The following is a 26,609-nucleotide window of genomic DNA, read 5'->3' as shown; positions in this document are numbered from 1 at the left end:
CGGCTAATAGTACTGTGGGGTCACTATGGCGTACAGTGTCATGGGGTTCCTGCGGCTAACAGTACTGTGGGGTCACTATGGCAGACAGTGTCATGGAGTTCCTGCGGCTAACAGTACTGTGGGGTCACTATTTCGGACAGTGTCATGGGGTTCCTGCGGCTGACAGTACTGTGGGGTCACTATGGCGGACAGTGTCATGGGGTTCCTGCGGCTGACAGTACTGTGGGGTCACTATGGTGGACAGTGTCATTGGGGTCCTGCGGCTGACAGTACTGTGGGGTCACTATGGAGGACAGTGTCATGGGGTTCCTGCGGCTGACAGCACTGTGGGGTCACTATGGCGGACAGTGTCATTGGGGTCCTGCGGCTGACAGTACTGTGGGGTCACTATGGCGGACAGTGTCATTGGGGTCCTGCGGCTGACAGTACTGTGGGGTCACTATGGCAGTGTCATGGGGTTCCTGCGGCTGACACTACTGTGGGGTCACTATGGCGGACAGTGTCATGGGGTTCCTGCGGCTAATAGTACTGTGGGGTCACTATGGCGTACAGTGTCATGGGGTTCCTGCGGCTAACAGTACTGTGGGGTCACTATGGCAGACAGTGTCATGGGGTTCCTGCGGCTAACAGTACTGTGGGGTCACTATGGCAGACAGTGTCATGGGGTTCCCGCGCTAACAGTACTGTGGGGTCACTATTTCGGACAGTGTCATGGGGTTCCTGCGGCTGACAGTACTGTGGGGTCACTATGGCGAACAGTGTCATTGGGGTCCTGCGACTGACAGTACTGTGGGGTCACTATGGCGGACAGTGTCATTGGGGTCCTGCGACTGACAGTACTGTGGGGTCACTATGGCGGACAGTGTCATGGGGTTCCTGCGGCTGACAGTACTGTGGGGTCACTATGGCGGACAGTGTCATGGGGTTACTTCTACTTAATTACATGTATTTTGGGCTCAAATAAATTCCAGTCTTTACATTCCGTTACCAGTTTTTCACCATTTGCCTTTTCCGGCCTTTGTTTCCCTGCACATTAAGAGCTAGAGAGTGAGTTAACTGAGGCTTGGTCAGTGAGATCGCTCTGAGAGGAGGCTTGTAATTCTTGGATCTTTTTTCTGTGCTGGTTTATGTGGGAGCCCAGTAAGACACTGGTTTCCTCTCCGGCCGCTTTCTAACACTTTCTGATTTATTTCATACCCGTCTTCTCTTCGCGGACAACGCAGCCGTATGATACAGTTGGTATAAAGCTTTATTGGGGACATTAGGAAAGCTATAAATTATATCTATTCACTCGGAGTGTGTGGGGGAAGGGAGTAACAGTCCAATAATACTAGGTAGCCATAACTCACAGATACCTTTCTGCTGGGAGTTGTAGTTCCACAACCGAAGAGAGACACAGGCTGGAGACCACTAATGCCGTGGGACACTACAAGGAATAAGTCCCATAAGAGTTTCCCTTTAAATATCAGCAATAGTAAAATGACAGATACGGACGCTCTGGGGAGGAAAGGGTCAAATTCTTCATCGGTTTCCGGCAGGTCCAGTCTCTGACCCCCGGAGCGAACATGTAATGGCAGACAAGGCAGCGCGGAGGGCGGGGGTCCGGGAAGCGTCCGCTCAGATCATCGTCCCATAGGGGGAAGGCGTCATACTTCATCCTGGACGGGGATGGGGTTCACGTGTCCCTCGTCCGCCTGCTTCCTGCGCACCTCCGGAGGAGGACGGGGTGGGGGGTTCTCCGGGGGACGCTTGATGGTCTCGGCCACTTTCAGCTTAGGCGGCGCCTGTGGTTCGATGGGGCGCCATTCCTCTCCACGAATCGCGGCCTAGAGACCCCGGAGAGAAACGTCAGTGTCCCAGAATACATTACAGACCCTCTGAACCCCAGGGACGGGCTGGTGATAGGGGGTCCGCAGCCGCACCCCCTCACATGACACATCACTGCCCTGTATGGGGCACTCACAGTATGCACCCCCTCGTCACAGAGATATAGAGAGGGGCCCCGGAGCAGAAGACCCCATTATACCTCCATGAAAGGGCTACATGTGTGATACTCACCAGGAGATAGATGATGGCTGCGATGCCCAGACACACCGTGCCCAGGATGGTGGCCAGGATGAAGCCCCCGGGTACTGCCAACCTGTGCGACCAAAGAGAACCGGGGGTCACAGCACGTAATCTCACAGTACGTAAGTGCCCTCCATAATCCCCCCGCACCCTGTCCGCCCACAGATCAGCGCAGTCCGCTCCAGAAATACTCTGGAGAACCTACCCCCTCCACTATAACTCTCAGCTGTGACCACCCCTGAAATACTCTGTGCTCGTGGAGAACCTGCCCCTCCACTATAACAATCAGCCTGTGACCACCCCTGAAATACTCTGTGCTGCTGGAGAACCTGCCCCCTCCACTATAACTATCAGCCTGTGACCACCCCTGAAATACTCTGTGCTGCTGGAGAACCTGCCCCCTCCACTATAACTATCAGCCTGTGACCACCCCTGAAATACTCTGTGCTGCTGGAGAACCTGCCCCCTCTACTATAACTATCAGCCTGTGACCACCCCTGAAATACTCTGTGCTCCTGGAGAACCTGCCCCCTCCACTATAACTATAACCCTGTGACCACCCCTGAAATACTCTGTGCTCCTGGAGAACCTGCCCCGTCCACTATAACTATCAGCTGTGACCACCCCTGAAATACTCTGTGCTCCTGGAGAACCTGCCCCCTCCACTATAGCGATCAGCTGTGACCACCCCTGAAATACTCTGTGCTGCTGGAGAACCTGCCCCCTCCACTATAACTATCAGCCTGTGACCACCCCTGAAATACTCTGTGCTGCTGGAGAACCTGCCCCCTCCACTATAACTATCAGCCTGTGACCACCCCTGAAATACTCTGTGCTGCTGGAGAAACTGCCCCCTCCACTATAACTATCAGCCTGTGACCACCCCTGAAATACTCTGTGCTGCTGGAGAACCTGCCCCTCCACTATAACTCTCATCTGTGACCACCCCTGAAATACTCTGTGCTGCTGGAGAACCTGCCCCCTCTACTATAACTATCAGCCTGTGACCACCCCTGAAATACTCTGTGCTCCTGGAGAACCTGCCCCCTCCACTATAACTATCAGCCTGTGACCACCCCTGAAATACTCTGTGCTGCTGGAGAACCTGCCCCCTCCACTATAACTATCAGCCTGTGACCACCCCTGAAATACTCTGTGCTGCTGGAGAACCTGCCCCTCCACTATAACTCTCATCTGTGACCACCCCTGAAATACTCTGTGCTGCTGGAGAACCTGCCCCCTCTACTATAACTATCAGCCTGTGACCACCCCTGAAATACTCTGTGCTCCTGGAGAACCTGCCCCCTCCACTATAACTATCAGCTGTGACCACCCCTGAAATACTCTGTGCTCCTGGAGAACCTGCCCCCTCCACTATAACTATCAGCCTGTGACCACCCCTGAAATACTCTGTGCTGCTGGAGAACCTGCCCCCTCCACTATAACTATCAGCTGTGACCACCCCTGAAATACTCTGTGCTGCTGGAGAACCTGCCCCCTCTACTATAACTATCAGCCTGTGACCACCCCTGAAATACTCTGTGCTCCTGGAGAACCTGCCCCCTCCACTATAACTATCAGCCTGTGACCACCCCTGAAATACTCTGTGCTGCTGGAGAACCTGCCCCCTCCACTATAACTATCAGCCTGTGACCACCCCTGAAATACTCTGTGCTGCTGGAGAACCTGCCCCTCCACTATAACTCTCATCTGTGACCACCCCTGAAATACTCTGTGCTGCTGGAGAACCTGCCCCCTCTACTATAACTATCAGCCTGTGACCACCCCTGAAATACTCTGTGCTCCTGGAGAACCTGCCCCCTCCACTATAACTATCAGCTGTGACCACCCCTGAAATACTCTGTGCTCCTGGAGAACCTGCCCCCTCCACTATAACTATCAGCCTGTGACCACCCCTGAAATACTCTGTGCTGCTGGAGAACCTGCCCCCTCCACTATAACTATCAGCTGTGACCACCCCTGAAATACTCTGTGCTCCTGGAGAACCTGCCCCCTCCACTATAACTATCAGCCTGTGACCACCCCTGAAATACTCTGTGCTCCTGGAGAACCTGCCCCCTCCACTATAACTATCAGCTGTGACCACCCCTGAAATACTCTGTGCTGCTGGAGAACCTGCCCCCTCCACTATAACTATCAGCCTGTGACCACCCCTGAAATACTCTGTGCTCCTGGAGAACCTGCCCCCTCCACTATAACTATCAGCCTGTGACCACCCCTGAAATACTCTGTGCTGCTGGAGAACCTGCCCCCTCCACTATAGCGATCAGCTGTGACCACCCCTGAAATACTCTGTGCTGCTGGAGAACCTGCCCCCTCCACTATAACTATCAGCCTGTGACCACCCCTGAAATACTCTGTGCTACTGACAAGTGCTGAATCCCGCATTATCAGATGCCACATACAATAATGAATGGATACCTGGACGCAGAGGGCAGAATCAGGCGCTGCGACATTTGCCCCTGGGACGTACTTACCCCGCGTGTAATATGGCGCGGACGTAGTAATTTCGTGTCAAGGGTCCGAACGCTTTCACCACTGACGACATGCACTGCTGACCGCTGCAAATACAAGAACAGCCTCCATTAGAGCACAGCATTGTGTGTGGGGAATCCACCTACTGGAGGCGCCATGTCCCTCCTGCTTTACACTGCAGCTCTGCCTGCTCAGTGCAGCACAATCTCAGCAGTGTATCAGTGCACAGAGAGATGAGGCCTCAGTGACAGCGAATTCTGCACAGATCAATGGGTTTTCACACCCCATTTAGAGCGCATGCATGCTCAGCTGAGCTGAGTGTGCACGTGTTTGGGGAGGACAGGAATAACGCTGTGGGATGACCACTCACCATCGCTCCATGGTCGAGCCCTTCTTCCTTCTGCTTCTGGGATACTCCAGCAGAGTAACGAAGACGCCGGCCGCACTGAGGGCGAAGGATAAGGATCACAGGTCGACCCCAATGTAGAGCCCCGGCCTAAAGGGGAACTGTGCACTGCATTACTGGGCGGACTGTAATCTGGGGTGGGGGGTATTATAGGGTGGTCCGACCAGTGTGCATTTCCCCTCCCCCATAGAGAACTGCACAAGGACCAATGGGGACTGAAAGTGAAGCTTTGCCAAAAACGATCAATTAGTTGTAAAAGTATCTGAATATAAAAGGAGGAGGAAGTGGCGCAAAATGACAGGGCGACACACAGCGGAAATCCCACTGACAATGCTACGTCATCGAGCGCCGCGCTTATTACAGGGCGGGATACTGTGGGAATCCCACCGACAATGCTATGACAAGCACCACACTAATTAATGGGCCACACACGGCCGAACTGCCACCGACAATGCTGACGATTGCCGAGCTAATTACAGGGCGACACACGATGGGAATCCCACCGACACTGCTATGATGAGCCGCGCTAATTACTGGGCGACACAGGGTGAGAATCCCACCGACACTGCTATGATGAGCCGCGCTAATTACTGGGCGACACAGGGTGAGAATCCCACCTACACTGCTATGATGAGCCGCGCTAATTACTGGGCGACACAGGGTGAGAATCCCACCGACACTGCTATGATGAGCTGCGCTAATTACCGGGCGACACACGGCGGGAATCCCACTGACAATGCTACGATGAGCTCCGCGCTAATTACAGGGTGACACACGGTGGGAATCCCACTGACAATGCTACGATGAGCTCCGCGCTAATTACAGGGTGACACACGGTGGGAATCCCACTGACAATGCTACGATGAGCTCCGCGCTAATTACAGGGTGACACACGGCAGGAATCCCACCGACAATGCTACGACAAGCGCGGCGCTAATTACAGGGAGACACACGACGGGAATCCCACCGACAATGCTATGACGAGCGCCGTGCTAATTAATGGGCGACACACGATGGGAATCCCAGCGACAATGCTGATAAGCGCGGCGCTAATTACAGGGCAACACACGGCGGGAATCCCACCAACAATGCTACGACGAGCCTCGCTCTAATTGCAGGGCGACACACGGCGGGAATCCCACAGACAATGCTATAACGAGCACCGCGATAATTACAGGAACATCATTTATAAGGTTATAATGCTCCGGCGCAGAACCTCCGGTAACCTTATAATGCTCTGGCGCTAGGCACAGAACCTCCGGTAATCTTATAATGCCCCAATGCTTGGCACAGAACCTCGGTAGTCTTATAATGCTCCGGCGCTCGGCACAGAACCTCCGGTAATCTTATAATGCTCCGGCACAGAACCTCCAGTAATCTTATAATGCCCCAGTGCTTGGCACAGAACCTCGGTAGTCTTATAATGCTCCGGCGCTCGGCACAGAACCTCGGTAGTCTTATAATGCTCCGGCGCTCGGCACAGAACTTCCGGTAGTCTTATAATGCTCCGGCGCTCGGCACAGAACTTCCGGTAATCTTATAATGCTCCTGCGCTCGGCACAGAACCTCGGTAGTCTTATAATGCTCCGGCGCTCGGCACAGAACTTCCGGTAATCTTATAATGCTCCGGCACTCGGCACACAACCTCCTGTAGTCTTATAATGCTCCGGCGAGCGGCACAGAACCTCCAGGAAAATCCACAATTACCACAGAATAACATCAGGATGATGAAGTTGTTACTATGTCAGCGCACAAGTGGTTAAACCTGATGGTGCTGCATTAATTAACTATTTCTGTTCCTCCTAAATTGACTTCCTTGTCCCCAGATTTCCCAGTTTCTAGGCTCGGTGACCTGATGTTGCAATGCGCACGGCCTTAAAGTGACACGGACGTCTGAATCACCTCTTGGAGGCCATTGTTCTGACCCCGCTGCCATACTCCAGAGCCCAAAGGTGGCAAAACGCAATGTGACAGGCAACCCTGATAAAGTGCGACATTTCATGAGATTTGGCCTCCTGGAGACAGGATTGGCTAAGAAGAGGCCGGCCCCCGAGGTACACGGACTGATACATTGTGTCACAGGAATGCTGACGCTTGTTACAAAGGATACATAGCATACGCTCCAAACTGCCAACCCTTAAACTGTCCGGCCACAGCAACGATCCCGCCAGAGAGGAGGACTGTGGAGACAGGAAGCAAGAGAATGCGGTCAGCACAGCGCCCCCCGGAGGTGGTCGTACACAAGACAAGCATTATGGTGCTGCATGAAAGTGCCAGGATTCTTCTTATTCTTTAAAGTAAAGCAAAATGGGAGAACACATTATAAGCTGCAACCAAATAGGAAGCAAAGAAAAAGAAATGCAAATGTCACCCCCTAAATATGTCCTTAGAGAGGAGGCGCCGTCACCGGCAGCGCTGTTCTGCGTAGCACAAGTTGTGCCCAATCTGCTGCTGAGAAATGATATTGGTCGTATGATGCAGCAGATGCCAGATGTTCCACAATGCAAGGACTTCGCCTCCCACAGTGCAATGCAGCCGCACATGCTGCGGATCTGCAGCCTGAGAACTAACAGCAAGGCAGCATTGCTGACGCTGCAGCCGGAGCGGACTGCACACACCACAGAGGCTGCAGCCGGAGTGGACTGCACACACCACAGAGGCTGCAGCCGGAGTGGACTGCACACACCACAGAGGCTGCAGCCGGAGTGGACTGCACACACCACAGAGGCTGCAGCCGGAGTGGACTGCACACACCACAGAGGCTGCAGCCGGAGCGGACTGCACACACCACAGAGGCTGCAGCCGGAGCGGACTGCACACACCACAGAGGCTGCAGCCGGAGCGGACTGCACACACCACAGAGGCTGCAGCCGGAGCGGACTGCACACACCACAGAGGCTGCAGCCGGAGCGGACTGCACACACCACAGAGGCTGCAGCCGGAGCGGACTGCACACACCACAGAGGCTGCAGCCGGAGCGGACTGCACACACCACAGAGGCTGCAGCCGGAGCGGACTGCACACACCACAGAGGCTGCAGCCGGAGTGGACTGCACACACCACAGAGGCTGCAGCCGGAGTGGACTGCACACACCACAGAGGCTGCAGCCGGAGTGGACTGCACACACCACAGAGGCTGCAGCCGGAGTGGACTGCACACACCACAGAGGCTGCAGCCGGAGTGGACTGCACACACCACAGAGGCTGCAGCCGGAGTGGACTGCACACACCACAGAGGCTGCAGCCGGAGTGGACTGCACACACCACAGAGGCTGCAGCCGGAGCGGACTGCACACACCACAGAGGCTGCAGCCGGAGCGGACTGCACACATCACAGAGGCTGCAGCCGGTGCGGACTGCACACACCACAGAGGCTGCAGCCGGAGCGGACTGCACACACCACAGAGGCTGCGGCTGGAGCAGACTGCACACACCACAGAGGCTGCAGCGGACTGCACATACCACAGAGGATGCAGCCGGAGCGGACTGCACACACCACAGAGGCTGCGGCTGGAGCGGACTGCACACACCACAGAGGCTGCAGCGGACTGCACACACCACAGAGGCTGCAGCCGGAGTGGACTGCACACACCACAGAGGCTGCAGCCGGAGCGGACTGCACACACCACAGAGGCTGCGGCTGGAGCGGACTGCACACACCACAGAGGCTGCAGATTCCTGCATTTTGTCTGCATGCTGCCTACGTGATGAGCGCCTGATTCTTCATCGCTCCTCTTATACCAGCATGGTGCAACATGAGCACAGGACATATTAGGAAATACCCAATGCAGCAACAGCCTTCCCCTCCACTTCCCTCCAGAAAGATGAACTAAATTATTTCTTCCATTTGTGTAATCGCCCAGACTCAACAGTCAGTGGAAATCTGGCAGAGCGGGGGAGGGGACCGCTATTAACCCTCACTATGCCCCAAAAGTGTGCAGAAGACAAACAAATGTATATGGAGTATAGGCTATGTGCAATGAAAAAGTATTCATACCCTGTGAACTTTTCCACCTTTTTCAGCTTACACCCACAAATTAAAACGTATTGAATGTCACATCAACATAAAGTAGCAAGTGTTTGTGAAGCGTAAAGGAAATGAGAAAAGGTTTTCTAAACATTATGACCAGTGCGCCTTCTTCTATGTGTCATGTACAGGGCACAGTAAGAATGTGGAAGAAGGTGCTCTGGTCAGAGGAGACTAAAGAAGATTTTTTGGGCTAAATGCAAAACACTGTGTGGTGGAAAACTAACACTGCACATCACCCTGAAAACACCATCCCCAACAACACACATGGTGGTAGCATCATGCAGTGGAGAGGCTTTTCTTCAGCAGGGGCAGGGAAGCTGGCAAGAGGTAATGGGAAGATGGATGGAGCTAAATACAGGACAATCCTGGAGAAAAACCTGTTCTAAGCTGTAGGAGACTATGGACTGGGGTGTAGCCTCACCTTCCAGCTGGACAACTACCCTAAACATTCTGCCAGAGCCACAATGGAGGGTGTAGATCAGAGCATATTCATGTGTGTGATTGGTGCAGTCACCGTCCCAGAGAATCTGCAACAATATGTGAAAATTACTGATCACAGACATCTCCATCCAATGCCACTGAGCGAGAGCGAGGGGTCAAAGAAGAAGGGGCAAAATGTCACCTCTAGAGACAGACCCCAAAAGACTGCAGAGAAAGGTGGGAGAGACCCGAAAAGACTGCAGAGAAAGCTGGAGAGACTGATCCCAAAAGACTGCAGAAAAAGCTGGAGAGTCAGACCCCAAAAGACTGCAACAGAGAAAGCTGGAGAAACAGACCCCAAAAGACTGCAGAGAAAGCTGGAGAGACAGACCCCAGAAGACTGCAGAGAAAGCTGGAGAGACAGACCCCAGAAGACTGCAGAGAAAGCTGGAGAGACAGACCCCAAAAGACTGCAGAGAAAGCTGGAGAGACAGACCCCAAAAGACTGCAGAGAAAGCTGGAGAGACAGACCCCAGAAGACTGCAGAGAAAGCTGGAGAGACAGACCCCAGAAGACTGCAGAGAAAGCTGGAGAGACAGACCCCAGAAGACTGCAGAGAAAGCTGGAGAGACAGACCCCAAAAGACTGCAGAGAAAGCTGGAGAGACAGACCCCAAAAGACAGCAGAGAAAGGTGGAGAAGCAGACCCCTGAAGACTGCAGAGAAAGGTGGAGAGACAGACCCCAAAAGACTGCAGAGAAACCTGGAGAGTCAGACCCCAAAAGACTGCAGCAGAGAAAGGTGGAGAGACAGACCCCAGAAGACTGCAGCAGTGATTGCAGAGAAAGGTGGTCCTACAAAGCACTGACTCGGGGGCTAAATACAAATGCACCTCACAATCTTCGGAAATCTATTATGACAATAATTAGTACACCCCGTATCATTTCCTTTACTTGTCACTAATACTTGTTTCTTTGTGTTGCAGTCACATAAAATCCCAATAAAAAGATTTACGTTTGTCGGCGACGTGTGGAAAATTTGATGGGGTATGAATACTTTTTCAAGGCCCTATAGGCTGTGTGTATGAGGGGTGAGGCATTAGGGGCCCCGGTGACCTCCCGGCTACGTGTGGAGCCACCATTGCTGGATGCACGATAGCGGCTCAGCGCCAGGTGCGGCTCCTGAGTGCGGCCACTTCCTCCTCTCACTTCCTCATTCACTTAGATCTGTGTTTACATTAGAGCAAAGAAAGAATCTTCCCCAAGTGAAAAACACAAGGAGCAAGAAACCCAAATTCACAGCCGCTATCCTCCCATGTGACCTGGGGGGGTACATACTGCTACCCTCCCACATTCTATGGTCTTACATGAGACTGCCGGCAACATATGCTACATTATCTGTCCTCAGGGAGTTATCACTGTGTTATATGTGGTGTTACATAGGACTGCATGTGACATCTACTACATTATCTGCACTCAGAGATTTATCACTGAGTTATATGTGGTGTTACATAGGACTGCAGGTGACATCTACTACATTATCTGCACTCAGATTTATCACTGAGTTATATGTGGTGTTACATAGGACTGCAGGTGTCATCTACTACGTTATCTGTCCTCAGAGTTATCACTGTGGTGTTACATAGGACTGCAGGTGGCATATACTACATTATCTGTCCTCAGAGTTATCACTGTGGTATTACATAGGACTGCAGGTGACATGTACTACATTATCTGTCCTCCGAGAGATATCATTGTGTTATCTGTGGGGTTACATAGGACTGCGCTGACATACTTAGATCCCTCCATCTATAATGTGACGGGTCCCGCACTGATGGTGACGACAGATACTCACTCAGTCCTGATGCCAGCGCCTGCTCGTTCGCCCACATTGCCCATTCTATCTGCCCCATGGCTGCAGCCAGCAGGAGAGTCTCGAGTAACTTGTGGAGTCAGTGTCACTTCCTGCTGACGAGAGGTTATATAGGGAGCAGCCTCCTCGCCCTGCCCTCCCTGCCAGCAAACTGTGCACAGCACCACCTCCCCAGCTCACCTCCTCCCAGCATCTTACCTCCTCACCTCTTCTCCTCCCCAGCTCACCTCCTCCCAGCATCTTACCTCCTCACCTCTTCTATTCTCCTCCAGAGCTCACCTCCTCATCTCTTCTCCTCCCCAACTTACCTCCTCGCCTCTTTTCTTCTCCTCCCCAGCTCACCTCTTCTTATCTCCTCCCCAAATTACCGCACCTCTTCTCCTTTCCAGCTCGCCTCATCTCTTCTCCTCCCCAGCTTACCTCCTCACCTCTTCTCTTATCATCTTACTTCCTCACCTCTTCTCTTATCATCTTACCTCCTCACCTCTTCGCTTCTCCTCCCCATCTTACCTCCCCACCTCTTCTCTTCCCCATCTTACCTCCTCACCTCTTCGCTTCTCCTCCCCATCTTACCTCCACACCTCTTCTCTTCTCCTCCCCAGCTCACCTCACCTTTTCTCTTCTCCTCCCCATCTTACTCCTCACCTCTTCTCCTCCCCATCTTACCTCCTCACCTCTTCTCCTCCCCATCTTACCTCCCCACCTCTTCTCTTCCCCATCTTACCTCCTCACCTCTTCGCTTCTCCTCCCCATCTTACCTCCCCACCTCTTCTCCTCCCCATCTTACCTCCTCACCTCTTCTCCTCCCCATCTTACCTCCTCACTTCTTCTCCTCCCCACCTCTTCTCTTCTCCTCCCCAGCTCACCTCCTCACCTTTTCTCTTCTCCTCCCCATCTTACCTCCTCACCTTTTCTCCTCCCCATCTTACCTCATCTCTTCTCCTCCCCATCTTAACTCCTATCCTCCCCATCTTACCTCACCTCTTCTCCTCCCATCTTACCTCTTCTCATCATCTTACCTCATCTCTTCTCCTCCCCATCTTACCTCCTCACCTCTTCTCCTCTCCATCTTACCTCACCTCTTCTCCTCCCCATCTTACCTCCTCTCCTCCCCACCTCTTCTCTTCTCCTCCCCACCTCTTCTCTTCTCCTCCCCAGCTCTTCTCTTCTCCTCCCCAGCTCACCTCCTCACCTTTTCTCTTCTCCTCCCCATCTTACCTCCTCACCTCTTCTCCTCCCCATCTTACCTCATCTCTTCTCCTCCCCATCTTACCTCTTCTCATCCCCATCTTACCTCACCTCTTCTCCTCCCCATCTTACCTCACCTCTTCTCCTCCCCATCTTACCTCTTCTCATCATCTTACCTCCTCACCTCTTCTCCTCCCCAGCTTACCTCCTCGCCTCTTCTCCTCACTTCTTCTCATCATCTTACCTCCTCACCTCTTCTCCTCCCCTTCATCAGTTCTATAATAGCAAAAAGTAAAGTTATTTCTCCTATGAAACGTGGGACAAAATAATCTGAATCGTCTCATTAGTTTTTGTCTAACACAAAGCAAAGAACAGAGGAGGCAAGAAAAGTCGTCAGAAGCCGCGGAAATGTGAGAAATGACATAGCCCCCCGATACCCAAGCAAAGGGAAGAGGTGGGGGAGAAGGGGCTTGAAAAGGGGTCGTCAAAGTCTCATAGATATCGCCTAACTATAGGTCTGCAGCTAACAAATGGGAAAGTGTAGTGGGCATCATCTGGGACCTGTGCAGAAGGAGGTGGTGAGCTGTGACATCTACTGTGAATGGTGGATCCTCTGTTATCTACTGTATATAGAGGTGTTATCAGTCATTGTACAGGAGGTGAGCTGTGACATCACCTATTGTGTATGGTGGATCCTGTGTTATCTACCTGTATATAGAGGTGTTATCAGTCATTGTACAGGAGGAGGAGGTGAGCTGTGACATCATCTATTGTGAATGGTGGATCCTGTGTTATCTACTGTATATAGAGGTGTTCTCAGTCATTGTACAGGAGGAGGTGAGCTGTGACATCACCTATTGTGAATGGTGGATCCTGTGTTATCTACTGTATATAGAGGTGTTCTCAGTCATTGTACAGGAGGAGGTGAGCTGTGACATCACCTATTGTGAATGGTGGATCCTGTGTTATCTACTGTATATAGAGGTGTTATCAGTCATTATACAGGAGGAGGTGAGCTGTGATATCACCTATTGTGAATGGTGGATCCTGTGTTATCTGCTGTATATAGAGGTGTTATCAGTCATTATACAGGAGGAGGTGAGCTGTGACATCACCTATTGTGAATGGTGGATCTTCTTGTCTCCTGTATAGAGAGGTGTTCTCAGTCATTGTACAGGAGGAGGTGAGCTGTGACATCACCTATTGTGAATGGTGGATCCTGTGTTATCTTGCTGTGTATATTAATCAGTTATTGTACAGGAGGAGGTGAGCTGTGACATCACATACTGTGAATGGTGGTTTCCGCGTTATCTACTGTATATAGAGGTGTTGTTATTGCAGAGGAGGAGGTGAGCTGTGACATCACCTATTGAGATTGGTGGATCCTGTGTTATCAGCTGTATATAGAGGTGTTATCAGTCATTGTACAGGAGGACGTGAGCTGTGACATCACCTATTGTGAATGGTGGATCCTGTGTTGTCGGTCGCTGTAATCCACAGAACATTAATTTCAGTCTAATGGTGGCTGTGCAATTGTTAGGGTGAAAACTACAAGATTTTTATTTTTTACCCTACATAATATTGGAAAGAAAATCTTAATGATAGTTTAAAAACGACGTTTCTTTATAAGTCTCTGAGCATCGACAAGGGAGATCCGTGGTCCGTCGTGTGCAGGCGCAGGCTCGCTATGGGGGACCCTCTGTCCCGCCGTCCCTCCTCTTGGGGGGGGGGGGGGTAAGGGATTTGACTGTTCCGGCGATATAATCATATCTTGATATCAAGGGGAACCCAGCAGTTGATTCTTGTTCCCAGACAAGATGCCGGAGATTCAGAGAAAACGTTCTACTATTTTTGCCCCATTTTCCTGACCAGATCCCATCTGATCACACAATGGCTCCCTCAGTATCGACCGAGATCAGGCTGCATGAGATCTAAGGAAAAGAACTCTGCAATGCAGAAATGTGAGAGCAGCGATGGTGGGGTCAGGGGGTATCAGCATTTAGGTTATGTGCACACGTTCAGGTTTTTTCGCATTTTTTCGTGATAAAAACGCTATAAAAACTCATTAAAAACGCATACATTATGCATCCTATGATTTAGAATGCATTCTGCATGTTTTGTGCACATGGTGCGTTTTTTTTCTGCAAAAAAAACGCATCGTGGTAAAAAAAGCAGCATGTTCATTAGTTTTGCGGATTTTCCGCAATTCTATGCATTTGGAAAAAATGCACAAAAAACGTGTAAAAAACGTGTGAAAAAATGCGAAAAAAACGCATGCGGTTTTCTGGCAGAAATGTCCGTTTTTTGTCAGGAAAATTTCTGCAAGAAATCCTGACGTGTGCACATACCATTACTGTTCCTTTGGAAAACATTACCACGAACCCCCCCCCCCCCCCCCCCCTTCCCCAGAGAGACATGGCTGATAACAAAGAGCAATTGTTTGCATTTAGCTGTCCTACAATCGCTCTCTCCACAGCCAAAAATACCAGAATACAGCAAACAGCAGATTGTATTCTGCATTCACCTGGCGTAAGGTCCCATACGCCGAAACCACCCGATATCATCTGAGAGACTGATGTGTACAGGGTGGGGGGCTCCCGAGAAGGAACCGGCCTGTTACATGGCCAATCCCTGGTTATCCAGGAAAGCAGCCGCTGCCAGAGGGGTCCAGATAATGTGGGGGGACCAAGAGGAGTCCGGATGATGGGGGGAGGGGGACAAGAGGAGTCCAGGGGGAGGACCAAGAGGAGTCCAGGGGGAGGGGGACCAAGGAGTCCAGATGATGGGGGGGCAAGACAAGTCCAGGGGGAGGACTAAGAGGAGTCCAGATGATGGAGGGGGGGGGGGGGGCAAGAGCAGTCCAGGGGGAGGAGGACCGAGAGGAGTCCAGGGGGAGGAGGACCGAGAGGAGTCCAGGGGGAGGAGGACCGAGAGGAGTCCAGGGGGAGGAGGACCGAGAGGAGTCCAGGGGGAGGAGGACCGAGAGGAATCCAGGGGGAGGAGGACCAAGAGGAGTCCAGGGGGAGGAGGACCAAGAGGAGTCCAGGGGGAGGAGGACCAAGAGGAGTCCAGGGGGAGGAGGACCAAGAGGAGTCTGGCAGTGGCTCTCACACAGTACTCAGCTGAGCTCCTGTATGGGGGAGACAGATTTCCGCTGAACATTCGCTTGGCTGACAGCCATTACTGTATGGGGGGCTTTACTGACTGGTACCAGGAGCACATGGAGAGATTTCAGGGACGCTTTCCTTATCCTATGCTAGGTGAAGAGAATGGGGCATCAGACTGCGCTGCTCGCCTGTCAGGATAATTGACCAGAGAAGTCCAGGACTATCCTGAGGAAGTGGTGTGATCACCACGAAATGCGTAGAAATAAAGTCTATTCTCGATTACATCTACTTGGGACTTCTCTGGTCCATGATCCTGACTGGCGAGCAGCGCAGTCTGATGCCCCATTCTCTTCATCTAGCAAAGGATCACCACACCGGGGCTTGCAGCAGCCGCCAATGCTAAGTGCAGTGGTTGTGTCTCACACAACCATAATAGGTGAGTGAATGTATATTATCTCTCACGAATATTCCCTTTATCTCGGATAAGACCCTATGTGCGCTCTATATTCCTCCTAGCTACCTTTCCTAAGGGTACCGTCACACAGTACCATTTTGATCGCTACGACGGTACGATTCGTGACGTTCTAGCGATATCCATACGATATCGCAGTGTCTGACACGCAGCAGCGATCAGGGATCCTGCTGAGAATCGTACGTCGTAGCAGATCGTATGGAACTTTCTTTCGTCGCTTGATCACCCGCTGACATCGCTGGATCGTTGTGTGTGACAGCGATCCAGCGATGTGTTCGCTTGTAACCAGGGTAAACATCGGGTAACTAAGCGCAGGGCCGCGCTTAGTAACCTGATGTTTACCGTGGTTACCAGCGTAAACGTAAAAAAAACAAACAGTACATACTCACATTCCGGTGTCTGTCCTCCGGCGTCTCAGCTTCTCTCCACTGTGAGCGCCGGCCAGCCGGAAAGCGAGCACAGCGGTGACGTCTGACGTCACCGCTGTGCTTTCCGGCTATGGCGCTTACACAGTGGAGAGAAGCAGAACGCCGGGGACAGACACCGGAATGTAAGTATGTACTGTTTGTTTTTTTTACGTTTACGCTGGTAACCAGGGTAAACATCGGGTTACTAAGCACGGCCCTGCGCTTAGTTACCCGATGTTTACCCTGGTTACCGGGGACTTCGGCATCGCTCCAGCGCCGTGATTGCAACGTGTGACCGCAGTCTACGACGCTGGAGCGATAATCATACGACGCTGCGACGTCACGGATCGTGCCGTCGTAGCGATTAAAATGGTACTGTGTGACGGTACCCTTATCCTATGACATTTATCTCGCCATCTATGGCCTCCGCATAATCCACTGTAGATAAGACAGAGAATATTCTCATTATCCCCACCTTCCAAATGAGTGAAAAATTGAGGCAAATTTATTTGTGTATTTTTTTAACATTTTCCCATTAAAACTGGGGAAATCGGATATAAAAATTTTATGATGCCAAGAAGTTGCATTTCTTTTTCCTGTAGAAATCCATCTGCTTTAAATAATTATTTTCCTGGAGATGTTCTGAGGAACAAACCGATGCTGCTGCCGTTAGAAAAATGTGATAAAACAATTGTCCTGTGACATCCGGTGACTTCAGACACTTGACTTGGGAAGGCCATCAGATCCCAACAGATCCAAGGAGAGATCTTGTGACTCCGTGGGGCCGGGTCCTGGCTGCAAAATAAATCCGTGAAGAGTCAGAAGACATCTATGCGGAGCGGACGCATTCATGGAGATTTAGTTTCGATACATTGAACAATATCTGAAGTTTTAAATACGGATACAATAACTTTACAAACGCTCTGATTATTAGTCACATCACGTCTCTAGTCACATTCGGAGCTGCAGTTACAATCTAAGTTCATATCCATGAACTCTGTGACGGCCGAGCTGTCTCGTTATCAGTAATGGATGGGCACAATATACCTGTGTGACAATGACGTAGCGCACTGCTCCTGGGCTCACATCCGTTTCTACAGCAGACAGAAGCTCCTGAGACAGATGAGCCGGAGCGACCGACAGTCCCTTCAGATATCTGTAGAGGAACAGACTATGGGTCAGACAAGGAGATGAATGTGGGAAAGTTCTGAGGGACGATCTTAAGCGTCAATGGAGTCACCCAGCTTTCCCAGGATTAGACAAACCTTCATATAATAATGGAGGATCTGCAGACGGGAATCCGCCTCTAAGACTTACACAATAAGAAGAAAGTTTACAGAGAAGGGTAAAAACTGTGTAACGTGTCTTGTGAAACGTGCGCTGCCTAATAGAGGATGAAGTCAGCGATGCGGAGGAAGGTAATGAGGCGAAGTCTCAGCTGGAGATTGCGAATTCCTCAATATCGTGCACTTTGCCGTTGTGATGATGATGATGGTGGATACTGTGACTACAGAACCTTACACAATCGCTCCCATACTGCACTACTGTAGTCATGGCATCCCGGGAGACATCTGACAGTAACACGATGGGAAAACTCACGCGGTGTTCTCTAGAGATCTCCCTGCGGTGAGCAGTAATGCAAAAAGCTAATAAAGTGCAAAGTATCGAGAGTCCAAGAACTAAGAGAAGCGACCGCTGTGCAGTCACTACTTAAGCGTTCCCCAATATGGCGGCTTTATGAATTCTGCATCACTCCCATGCGATTTTGGGATTTTCTGGAGCACAGAACTGTATATATTTGTTGCATAAATCTCTGTGAAGGCTCCATACATCGGAATGGGACTTATAAAACCCAAAACAGCCCCAATCAGATGAATAAAAAGAGATTTAGTTTCAGAGATTTCTACAACAAATCTGCTCTGTGTGAACGGACCTGGACAGAGCTTGTAGCAACATCCCAGTCCCAGTGGTCTCTCAGGCTGCGGGTCATCGTACCTGAGATGAGGGCGATTCTGTAACTTACGGGTCTCCGTTAGACTCCGGAGGGAAGGAACGCTTCACCACCTCCACAAACTCATTGACCGTTGGCTCCAGGGTGAAGATGACGGCGTTAGGACCTGCATCGAAGCTATAAGCAACCTACAAGACACGCAAAACATGGAAGGAGAGTGCAGGAAGAAGGGTCGGCAATAAAATCTGCACAGGCTGCAATAATAATCATCTTTATTTTTATATAGCGCTAACATATTCTGCAGCACTTTACACTCATTATCATCGCTGTCCCCAATGGGGCTCACAATCTAAATTCCCTATCAGTATGTCTTTGGAATGTGGGAGGAAACCGGAGTGCACGGAGGAAACCCACTCAAACACGGGGAGAACATACAAACTCTTTGCAGATGTCCTTGGTGGGATCTGAGGACTCCAGAGCTGCAAGGCTGCAGTGCTAACCACTGAGCCACCGTGCTGCCCAATCAGACCTGGGGTACAGAGATGGACGGTAAAGAGGGATCCTGCTGCCTTGTAGGAAGCAATAAGGACAGGCAGCAACTCTAATACACAACCGGAACAAAAAACCAAGGGGCTAGGAGGGAAACAGATGGAGGTGAGCAAGCAGCCAGCAGAACCAGCAGGCCACAAGCAGGTGAAATCCAACACAATCGATCAGTCAGGACACCCCATACACATTAGATGGTCAGCCGCTCCCGCCAAGATGGGAAGACGTTTGCCTAATATTTACCTTGGTCTGGCCATAGTGGGCATTGTACCGGTGAACCAAGCCAATGATGTTCTGGGAGACCTGATTAAGGTAAAAGATCGGGGGGTGGGTGTCCAGGCACGTAGCGTGGAACTGGTTACTGTCTTTCATAGTCAGCTGCCCAAAAGCTTCAAAGTCCTTTTTTTTAATAGCGTCGATCATCTCGACCATTCGTCCTGGCACGACCGATTCAGCCCGAAACTGCAGGAAAGTAGAACACAAAAGGTAACACGAGCGGATGTCTGCTCTGCCACCGCCACTGCCCGGAGCTCCAGGACTTATATTAGTACAGCAGTGACTCCCCTCGTCCCCCCATTAATCTAGATGCCTCGTCACCCCATTCATCTAGGCTCCCCTCATCCCACTTCATCTTGACCCCTTGTCCCCCCCATTCATCTAGACTCCCCTCGTCCCCGCTTCATCTTGACCCCTTGTCCCCCCATTCATCTAGACTCCCCTAGTCTCCACTTCATCTAGACCCCCACCCCTTTGACCTAGACCCCTCTTGTGCCCCCCGTCATCACATGCAGAAGTAAATATCCCAGGAGATCAGAGATATAAAGTCGTCATCGTGGGTGCCGCGGTTGTGACCTTCCTGCTGCACATTCAGCTGGAAATCTACAGACTGCATCTACCTTGGCTGATAACAGGGAACAAAAGACTGCGTTCTACTGTATAAGACATAGAAAAACAGACTGAAGGCATTAGGGTTGGTTCACTGTTGAAATCCTGAATTTCCCACCAGGCTTTTACTGCAGAGAACCCTTTCCAGAAAAAAAATAATTTGGAGACATAGGGCATGCGGCAGAGTATATTACACGTGCGGCAATAGTGGAATCCATGTGGGTAAGGGTTGCCGTGGGCTTACCTAGTGCCCGTATATACACCTGCTTACGCTGTTAACCCTTCAGGTGGTGCTGGACATTTTGCACGTAAATCTTACTTACCTTCAGCAGGGGACTTGTCTCTACACTCGTCTGCATGCCCGCTGTGCTGCCAACGTGCTTCTTCTCAGCGCTGGCCTGAAATAGTAGGTGCACAGCGTTTACTGCCATCCTGGGCACCATCAGGGCAGAGCGGTTTATAAGGTGACGGCACATTGCCGGGAACGTCGGTAATCAGGGACAATCGTCAGCTCATTGCTCTCCTAGCACTGCGACCCCTTTATGCTCAGGGCCACTGGAGGTCCCAGAGGCCAGGTCATACAATGGCGGCCCACCCTGGCGATACGCCATCACTGTGATGACCCCTTACTGCCCTCGGACGTACCACCATGATCAGAATCCGCAGCTCCGGCCAATGAGTCTCCGCTTCCACCAGCTGGGCCAGGCTGTCCTTTCCGTCTTCTCTCTCACCCATGACCCATTGGACAAATCCCCCATACATGCTCCTGCAGGCGCTGCCAGAACCCTGCCTGGCAATCTCCGACAGCTCACCGTCCACACCGTACAGCTTGGCCAGCGAGTACACTGAGGAATCAAGCAACCATGATTATAGAAAGAAAATAACAATCATCGTATGCCTCCACGTGTCACCAGCAGGACATGGACCGCAGCTCTGGATGTGAATGGAGAAATGGCAATGTGCAAAACGTTTACAATGTTAAAGGGAATCTGTCAGCAAGTTTTTGTCATGTAATGTGACAGCAGCACGATGTCAGGGCAGAGACCCTGATTCCAGCAATATGTCATTTACTTCACTGGAAGCAGCAGTTGTGATAGAGTCACTGTTTTCTCTGCTGCAGATCTAGCAATGCTCTGAATGCTGAGCTCTGTATAACCTCACACACACCACTGATTGACAGATTTCTGTGTACACTGTGCATAGGCAGAAAGCGGCTAATAAGTACTGGGGGCTGGGTTGGACTAGGGACACGAGACATCTAGTCCTGTAGTGATAATCTACTGATTACTCACAACCCAGTAAGTGACATCACTGGAATCAGAGTCTCTGCTACTCTCAGATTACACAGTAAAAACCTGCTGATAGATTCCCTTTAAAGGGAATCCGTGAAATCAGTGAGGGCCCCGGACAGCAGCCAGACAAACTGATTTCACCAGTCGGTCACAGATATGTATTGGGGCAGATGTTTTTGTGTATTTACATATATGCATCATGGATAATGCCTGCACCATGGACTCATTGCTGGGGAACAAGGAGAGCGTGCATATCATCAAACGATTCCTGCACGGTGGACTCACTGCTAGCGGTCGATGAGGGGAGCGTGCATATCATCAGACGATTCCTGCACGGTGAGCTTATTGCTATATTGCTAGCGGGGGGGGGATTGCGAATGAGGGGAGCGTGCATAACTGACGCTTCCTGCACGGTGGACTCATTGCCAGCGGGGGGGGCGATTGCGAATGAGGGGGGCATGCATATCAGACGCTTCCTGCAAGGTGGACTCATTGCTGGTGGTGAGGGGAGCGTGTATATCATCAGATGCTTCCTGCACGGTGGGCTTATTGCTAGCGGGGGATGAGGGGAGCGTGCATATCAGACGATTCCTGCACGGTGGACTCAGTGCTAGCGGGAGATGAGGGGAGCGTGCATATCAGACGATTCCTGCACAGTGGGCTTATTGCTGGTGGTGAGGGGAGCGTGCATATCATCAGACGATTCCTGCACGGTGGGCTTATTGCTGGTGGTGAGGGGAGCGTGCATATCAGACGATTCCTGCACGGTGGGCTTATTGCTAACGGGCGGGGGGGGGGGGGGCGGGGGGATTGCGAATGAGGGGAGCGTGCTTACCAGATGCTTCCTGCACGGTTGGCTTATTGCTAGCGGGGGTAATTGCGAATGAGGGGAGCGTGCCTATCAGACGCTTCCTGCACGGTGGACTCATTGCTGGTGGTGAGGGGAGCGTGCATATCATCAGATGCTTCCTGCACGGTGGGCTTATTGCTAGCAGGGGATGATGGGAGCGTGCATATCAGACGCTTCCTGCATGGTGGGCTTGTTGCTAGCGGGGGATGAGGGGAGCGGCATATCAGACTCTTCCTGCACAGTGGGCTTATTGCTAGCGGGGGATGAGGGGAGCGTGCATATAATCAGCCTCTTCCTGCACGGTGGGCTTATTGCCAGTGGGGGATGAGGGGAGCATGCATAGCATCAGACGCTTCCTGCACGGTGGGCTTGTACCTAGCGGTGGGGGGGGACGAGGGGAGTGTGCATATCATCAGACCCTTCCTGCACGGTCGGCTTGTTGCTAGCGGTGGGGGGGGGGGGATGAGGGGAGCGTGCATATCATCAGCCTCTTCCTGCACGGTGGGCTTGTTGCTAGCGGGGGGGGGACGAGGGGAGCGTGCATATCATCAGCCTCTTCCTGCACGGTGGGCTTGTTGTTAGCGGTGGGGGGGGGATGAGGGGAGCGTGCATATCATCAGCCTCTTCCTGCACGGCGGGCTCTGCTCACATGTATAGTGACAGCACAGCGGCACCCTGGTGATAGCCTGCAGTGAAGCCATTACTTACCCAGACAGGCATATCCGGCCGCAGAAGACGCCAGCCCGGCCGCCGTCGGGAAGTTGTTGGCTGAGCAGATGTGGACCTTGTAATTCAGGACCCTGGAGACGCCGTCCTCTCCGCTGCTTCTCCTCTTTCTGGCCAAACGGCGGACTGCAGCGAATCGGAAAGAAAACAAATAACGGTGGATATACTGGAAATATTCACTGGTGGTCACACAGGTCCTTAATGGCGAGATGAGTGGTGTAAATGATGGGTGAGTAGTGTTCATCTGACATTGTGTAATGGATCTTGTACTGAACCTCCACCTGTGCGACTCCCCAAACAGCAAATACAGCTCTGTTAGGGGTTACCGGAAACAGTCAGCAAGATGGTGAGACATCACTCGCCTCAGCCGAGCTCCGCAATGCAGATACTTTATCAGATGACTGCAGTGTCCGGTGTACAGACCAGAAAAGAGGAGAATCTGAGCTCCAGCGTCTGTAAGAGACTAAACTGTCAGGGGTCTGTATACTATGTCCAATAACACAGCAGAATAGTGAGTGCAGCTCTGGGGTATAATACAGGATGTAACTCAGGATCAGCAATGTAATGTATGTACACAGTGACTGCACCAGCAGAATAGTGAGTGCAGCTCTGGGGTATAATACAGGATGTAACTCAGGATCAGTAATGTAATGTATGTACACAGTGACTGCACCAGCAGAATAGTGAGTGCAGCTCTGGAGTATAATACAGGATGTAACTCAGGATCAGTAATGTAATGTATGTACACAGTGATTGCACCAGCAGAACAGTGAGTGCAGCTCTGGAGTATAATACTCAATGTAACTCAGGATCAGTAATATACTATATGTGAAGGTTATATACATTTTCATGCATTCTGTCACTTACTCTCACGTAAGCAGGACTGGAGCCTCGGGTGACTAATATTCTCCTCTTTGCCATTCAGCCAGATCCGGTCCTCGGTGAATTCCCGACTTGCACACACTGTGGTTGTGGTTTTTAACTGTGAATAACAAATCATATAATGAGTGGATGAGGAGATGGATTTTTCAGCTGCAGTTTGGGAGGAGCGGCCCCAGCTGGAGCCATGTTGTCCCCAGTACATGTAATGCTAATTCCCTCCTGTCACGTTAATACTGGCAGTGTGGGAAGTTCTGCTGATTATCGGGGGGAGTTCTCCGACCCTCACAGACTCTGCATTCACAGTCAGCACTGCAGAATATATCGGTGGTCTCCCTGCAGCCCCCAGTCTCCTACATTTACGTCACTTTTTGGACGTCTCCTGTATGTAGCAGCAGACATCACCCACCTGGTCCTGGTGCAGCGTGACACTGAGGGAGGAGTTAATTGGGAGAATCAGTTCCTCGTTCCTCTTCCCCCCTATGAATAGAGACAATTAGATGAATGTGAGATTTTTCCCGGCGCTGCGCCCCCCTCTGGCGTCTTCTCAGCACAGCGGCCCCCCGACGCTCGGCTGTGCAGGACCTGCGGTCGCCCCGTCGGCAGTAGGAGCAGAGAGCTGCCGGTCTCGTGGGGCCGGAGGTTTGGGCTCGGTGAATCCCCTTTGATGCTTTCTGTAAACGTCTCCCATCTTCCCACGTGCAGCCACTCACAGTATTTGATGACGGCGATGTTAACGGGAGCCGTGCAGGTCACCTTCTTCATCGTCAGAACTGTGTGCGCTGAAAAGGTGAAATAACGGTGAGAAAGTCCGATACATGTGTGTGCACTGTGACATACAGCCCCGCTGCCGCCATCACCAAGGACCCGCGGCACGGGCCGCCCTCCCGATACATCACACCTGGGCACGGGCCGCCCTCCCGATACATCACACCTGGGCACGGGCCGCCCTCCCGATACATCACACCTGGGCACGGGCCGCCCTCCCGATACATCACACCTGGGCACGGGCCGCCCTCCCGATACATCACACCTGGGCACGGGCCGCCCTCCCGATACATCACACCTGGGCACGGGCCGCCCTCCCGATACATCACACCGCGGCACGGGCCGCCCCCCCCCGATACATCACACCGTGGAGCGGGCCGCTCTCCCGATACATCACACCTGGGCACGGGCCGCTCTCCCGATACATCACACCTGGGCACGGGCCGCCCTCCCGATACATCACACCGCGGCACGGGCCGCCCCCCCGATACATCACACCGTGGAGCGGGCCGCCCTCCCGATACATCACACCTGGGCACGGCCGCCCTCCCGATACATCACACCGTGGAGCGGGCCGCCCTCCCGATACATCACACCTGGGCACGGGCCGCCCCCCCGATACATCACACTGTGGAGCGGGCCGCCCCCCCGATACATCACACTGTGGAGCGGGCCGCCCCCCCGATACATCACAGGCCGCCCTCCCGATACAGCACACCGCAATGTGTGTGTGGTGTCCGGCATGTGGGGGGGGCCGGTGTGTGGGGGGGGTCGTCTGGCGTGTGGGGGTGTCCGCCGTGTGGGGGGCCGGTGTGTGTGTGGGGGTGTCCGGCATGTGGGGAGGGCCAGTGTGTGTGTGTGTGTGTGTGTGTGTGGGGGGGGGGGGGGGGGGGGGGGTCCGGCATGTGGGGAGGGCCAGTGTATGTGTGTGGGGGGGTCCGTCATGTGGGGAGAGCCAGTGTGTGTGTGTGTGTGGGGGGGTCCGCCATGTTGGGGGCCGGTGTGTGTGTGGTGGTGTCCGGCATGTTGAGGCGCGTGCGTGTGTGTGTGCGTGCGTGCGTGTGTGCGTGGGGGTGTCCGTCATGTGGGGGTCCGGTGTGTGGGGTGGAGAGTGGATAGCATGTGGAGGGCTGGACGAAGGGGAGTCTGGCATGTGGGTCGGTTGACGTGTGGGGGGCCAGTGTGTGTGGGAGGCAGTGCCTGAGACCCCCAAAGGGAATAACTAGTAACACACCATGCCGGAGTGTCAGTAGTACAGCGGCGGTCAGTAGCAGCGTCTGTTCACACCGTGCGGTCTTATACAGCGTTAATCTACCACTATAATGCCAGTGTAACAATTACCACTGACAGCACCACCCTCCCTATACCGCCAGTGTAGCCCCCGCTGCCGCCATCTCCTACCTCCTCTGCTCTCCGCTCCTCCGTGCTGTTCTCCGCTGTCACACACTGACTGCAGCCTCCACACTGTCAGCACATCGCATGCTTTGTTACTATTGGTCAGTTCACCACCGGCTGCTTCCACTCTAGCCAATGTCTGCCCAGAATCCTCCCAAGCTCCGCCCTCACGTCACCCTGCGACCAATAGAACTCATCGGAAGACTAAAGTCAGAGCCTGTTCGGAACAAACATCCCCCGGAACCAATGTGTCCTGTGATCTGTGTCAGATCGGGGCGGTCTCGATGTAACATTCATCGTCAATGAAGTTCAGCATCAGGTGGTCATGGTCACATGACCTGCATGGCCAGCAGAGCTCCTGAGACTTGTAGTTCTTGACTTTTTTTGTCCTGGTTATTGAGCATTTCTTGTATGTAATTTATAACCAGGACCAGGTCCCTCCTTCCCCATAATCTGCTGCACTGACAAGGATTTTAGACACCAGGTTGTCGCATACTGGCCGCTGTACGGTCTGAAGGGACCGGTGACCTCTGCGCCGTGATGTGGCTCTGGTTTCTCCTCTTCCCGCCGCGTCTTTTTCCCATTTTTGAGGTTTCCTCCTTCCGTCAGCCGCAGTTTTGCATTTGTCCGCAGACGCAGCCATCTTACGGGGCTCGGTTTTTCCAGGATGATTTGTACTTTTGATTTTCCATATAATTGTGTTTTTCTGGCGCTCACGGCTCAATGTCGCGGCTCCTGAGGCTGCTGCTCTTTACACTATGGCTGATGTCCAGAAGGGGTTAATCCCGATCTGCAGAAATGCTCTGTCTTCATTCCTCACCCTATTTAAGATCTCTGCTTGCTGTCAGTGAGC

General features: G+C 52.3%; 2 protein-coding genes across 3 annotated transcripts; both read right to left on the bottom strand.

The window, feature by feature from the left end:
- Positions 1 to 1,231: 1,231 nt before the first annotated feature.
- Positions 1,232 to 11,424, bottom strand: CYBA (cytochrome b-245 alpha chain). The gene is made up of 6 exons (XM_077288803.1): positions 11,273 to 11,424; positions 7,080 to 7,149; positions 4,934 to 5,008; positions 4,566 to 4,649; positions 2,059 to 2,140; positions 1,232 to 1,826 (listed from the first exon to the last, which is right to left on the bottom strand). The coding sequence occupies exons 1-6, from the start codon at positions 11,328 to 11,330 to the stop codon at positions 1,647 to 1,649; spliced, it is 549 nt and encodes a 182-aa protein (XP_077144918.1). The 5' UTR covers positions 11,331 to 11,424; the 3' UTR covers positions 1,232 to 1,646.
- Positions 11,425 to 16,925: 5,501 nt separating this feature from the next.
- On the bottom strand, positions 16,926 to 26,013 carry MVD (mevalonate diphosphate decarboxylase). 2 transcript variants are annotated; one of them, XM_077288802.1, is made up of 11 exons: positions 25,763 to 26,013; positions 24,307 to 24,375; positions 24,003 to 24,073; positions 23,582 to 23,696; positions 22,697 to 22,840; positions 20,492 to 20,691; positions 20,170 to 20,244; positions 19,205 to 19,423; positions 18,488 to 18,603; positions 17,512 to 17,620; positions 16,926 to 17,259 (listed from the first exon to the last, which is right to left on the bottom strand). In XM_077288802.1, the coding sequence occupies exons 2-11, from the start codon at positions 24,356 to 24,358 to the stop codon at positions 17,179 to 17,181; spliced, it is 1,182 nt and encodes a 393-aa protein (XP_077144917.1). In that variant the 5' UTR covers positions 24,359 to 24,375; positions 25,763 to 26,013; the 3' UTR covers positions 16,926 to 17,178. The 2 variants fall into 2 exon arrangements, with proteins under 2 accessions (XP_077144917.1, XP_077144916.1); XM_077288801.1 differs by having other exon boundaries at positions 24,179 to 24,375; positions 25,763 to 25,835.
- Between the last annotated feature and the right edge of the window lie 596 nt (positions 26,014 to 26,609).

Source organism: Ranitomeya variabilis, chromosome 2, assembly GCF_051348905.1.
Source record: "Ranitomeya variabilis isolate aRanVar5 chromosome 2, aRanVar5.hap1, whole genome shotgun sequence".
Classification (NCBI taxonomy): Eukaryota; Metazoa; Chordata; class Amphibia; order Anura; family Dendrobatidae; genus Ranitomeya; species Ranitomeya variabilis.
The sequence above is the reverse complement of the archived record's forward strand: the minus strand, read 5'-3'. Positions and strand labels throughout refer to the sequence as shown.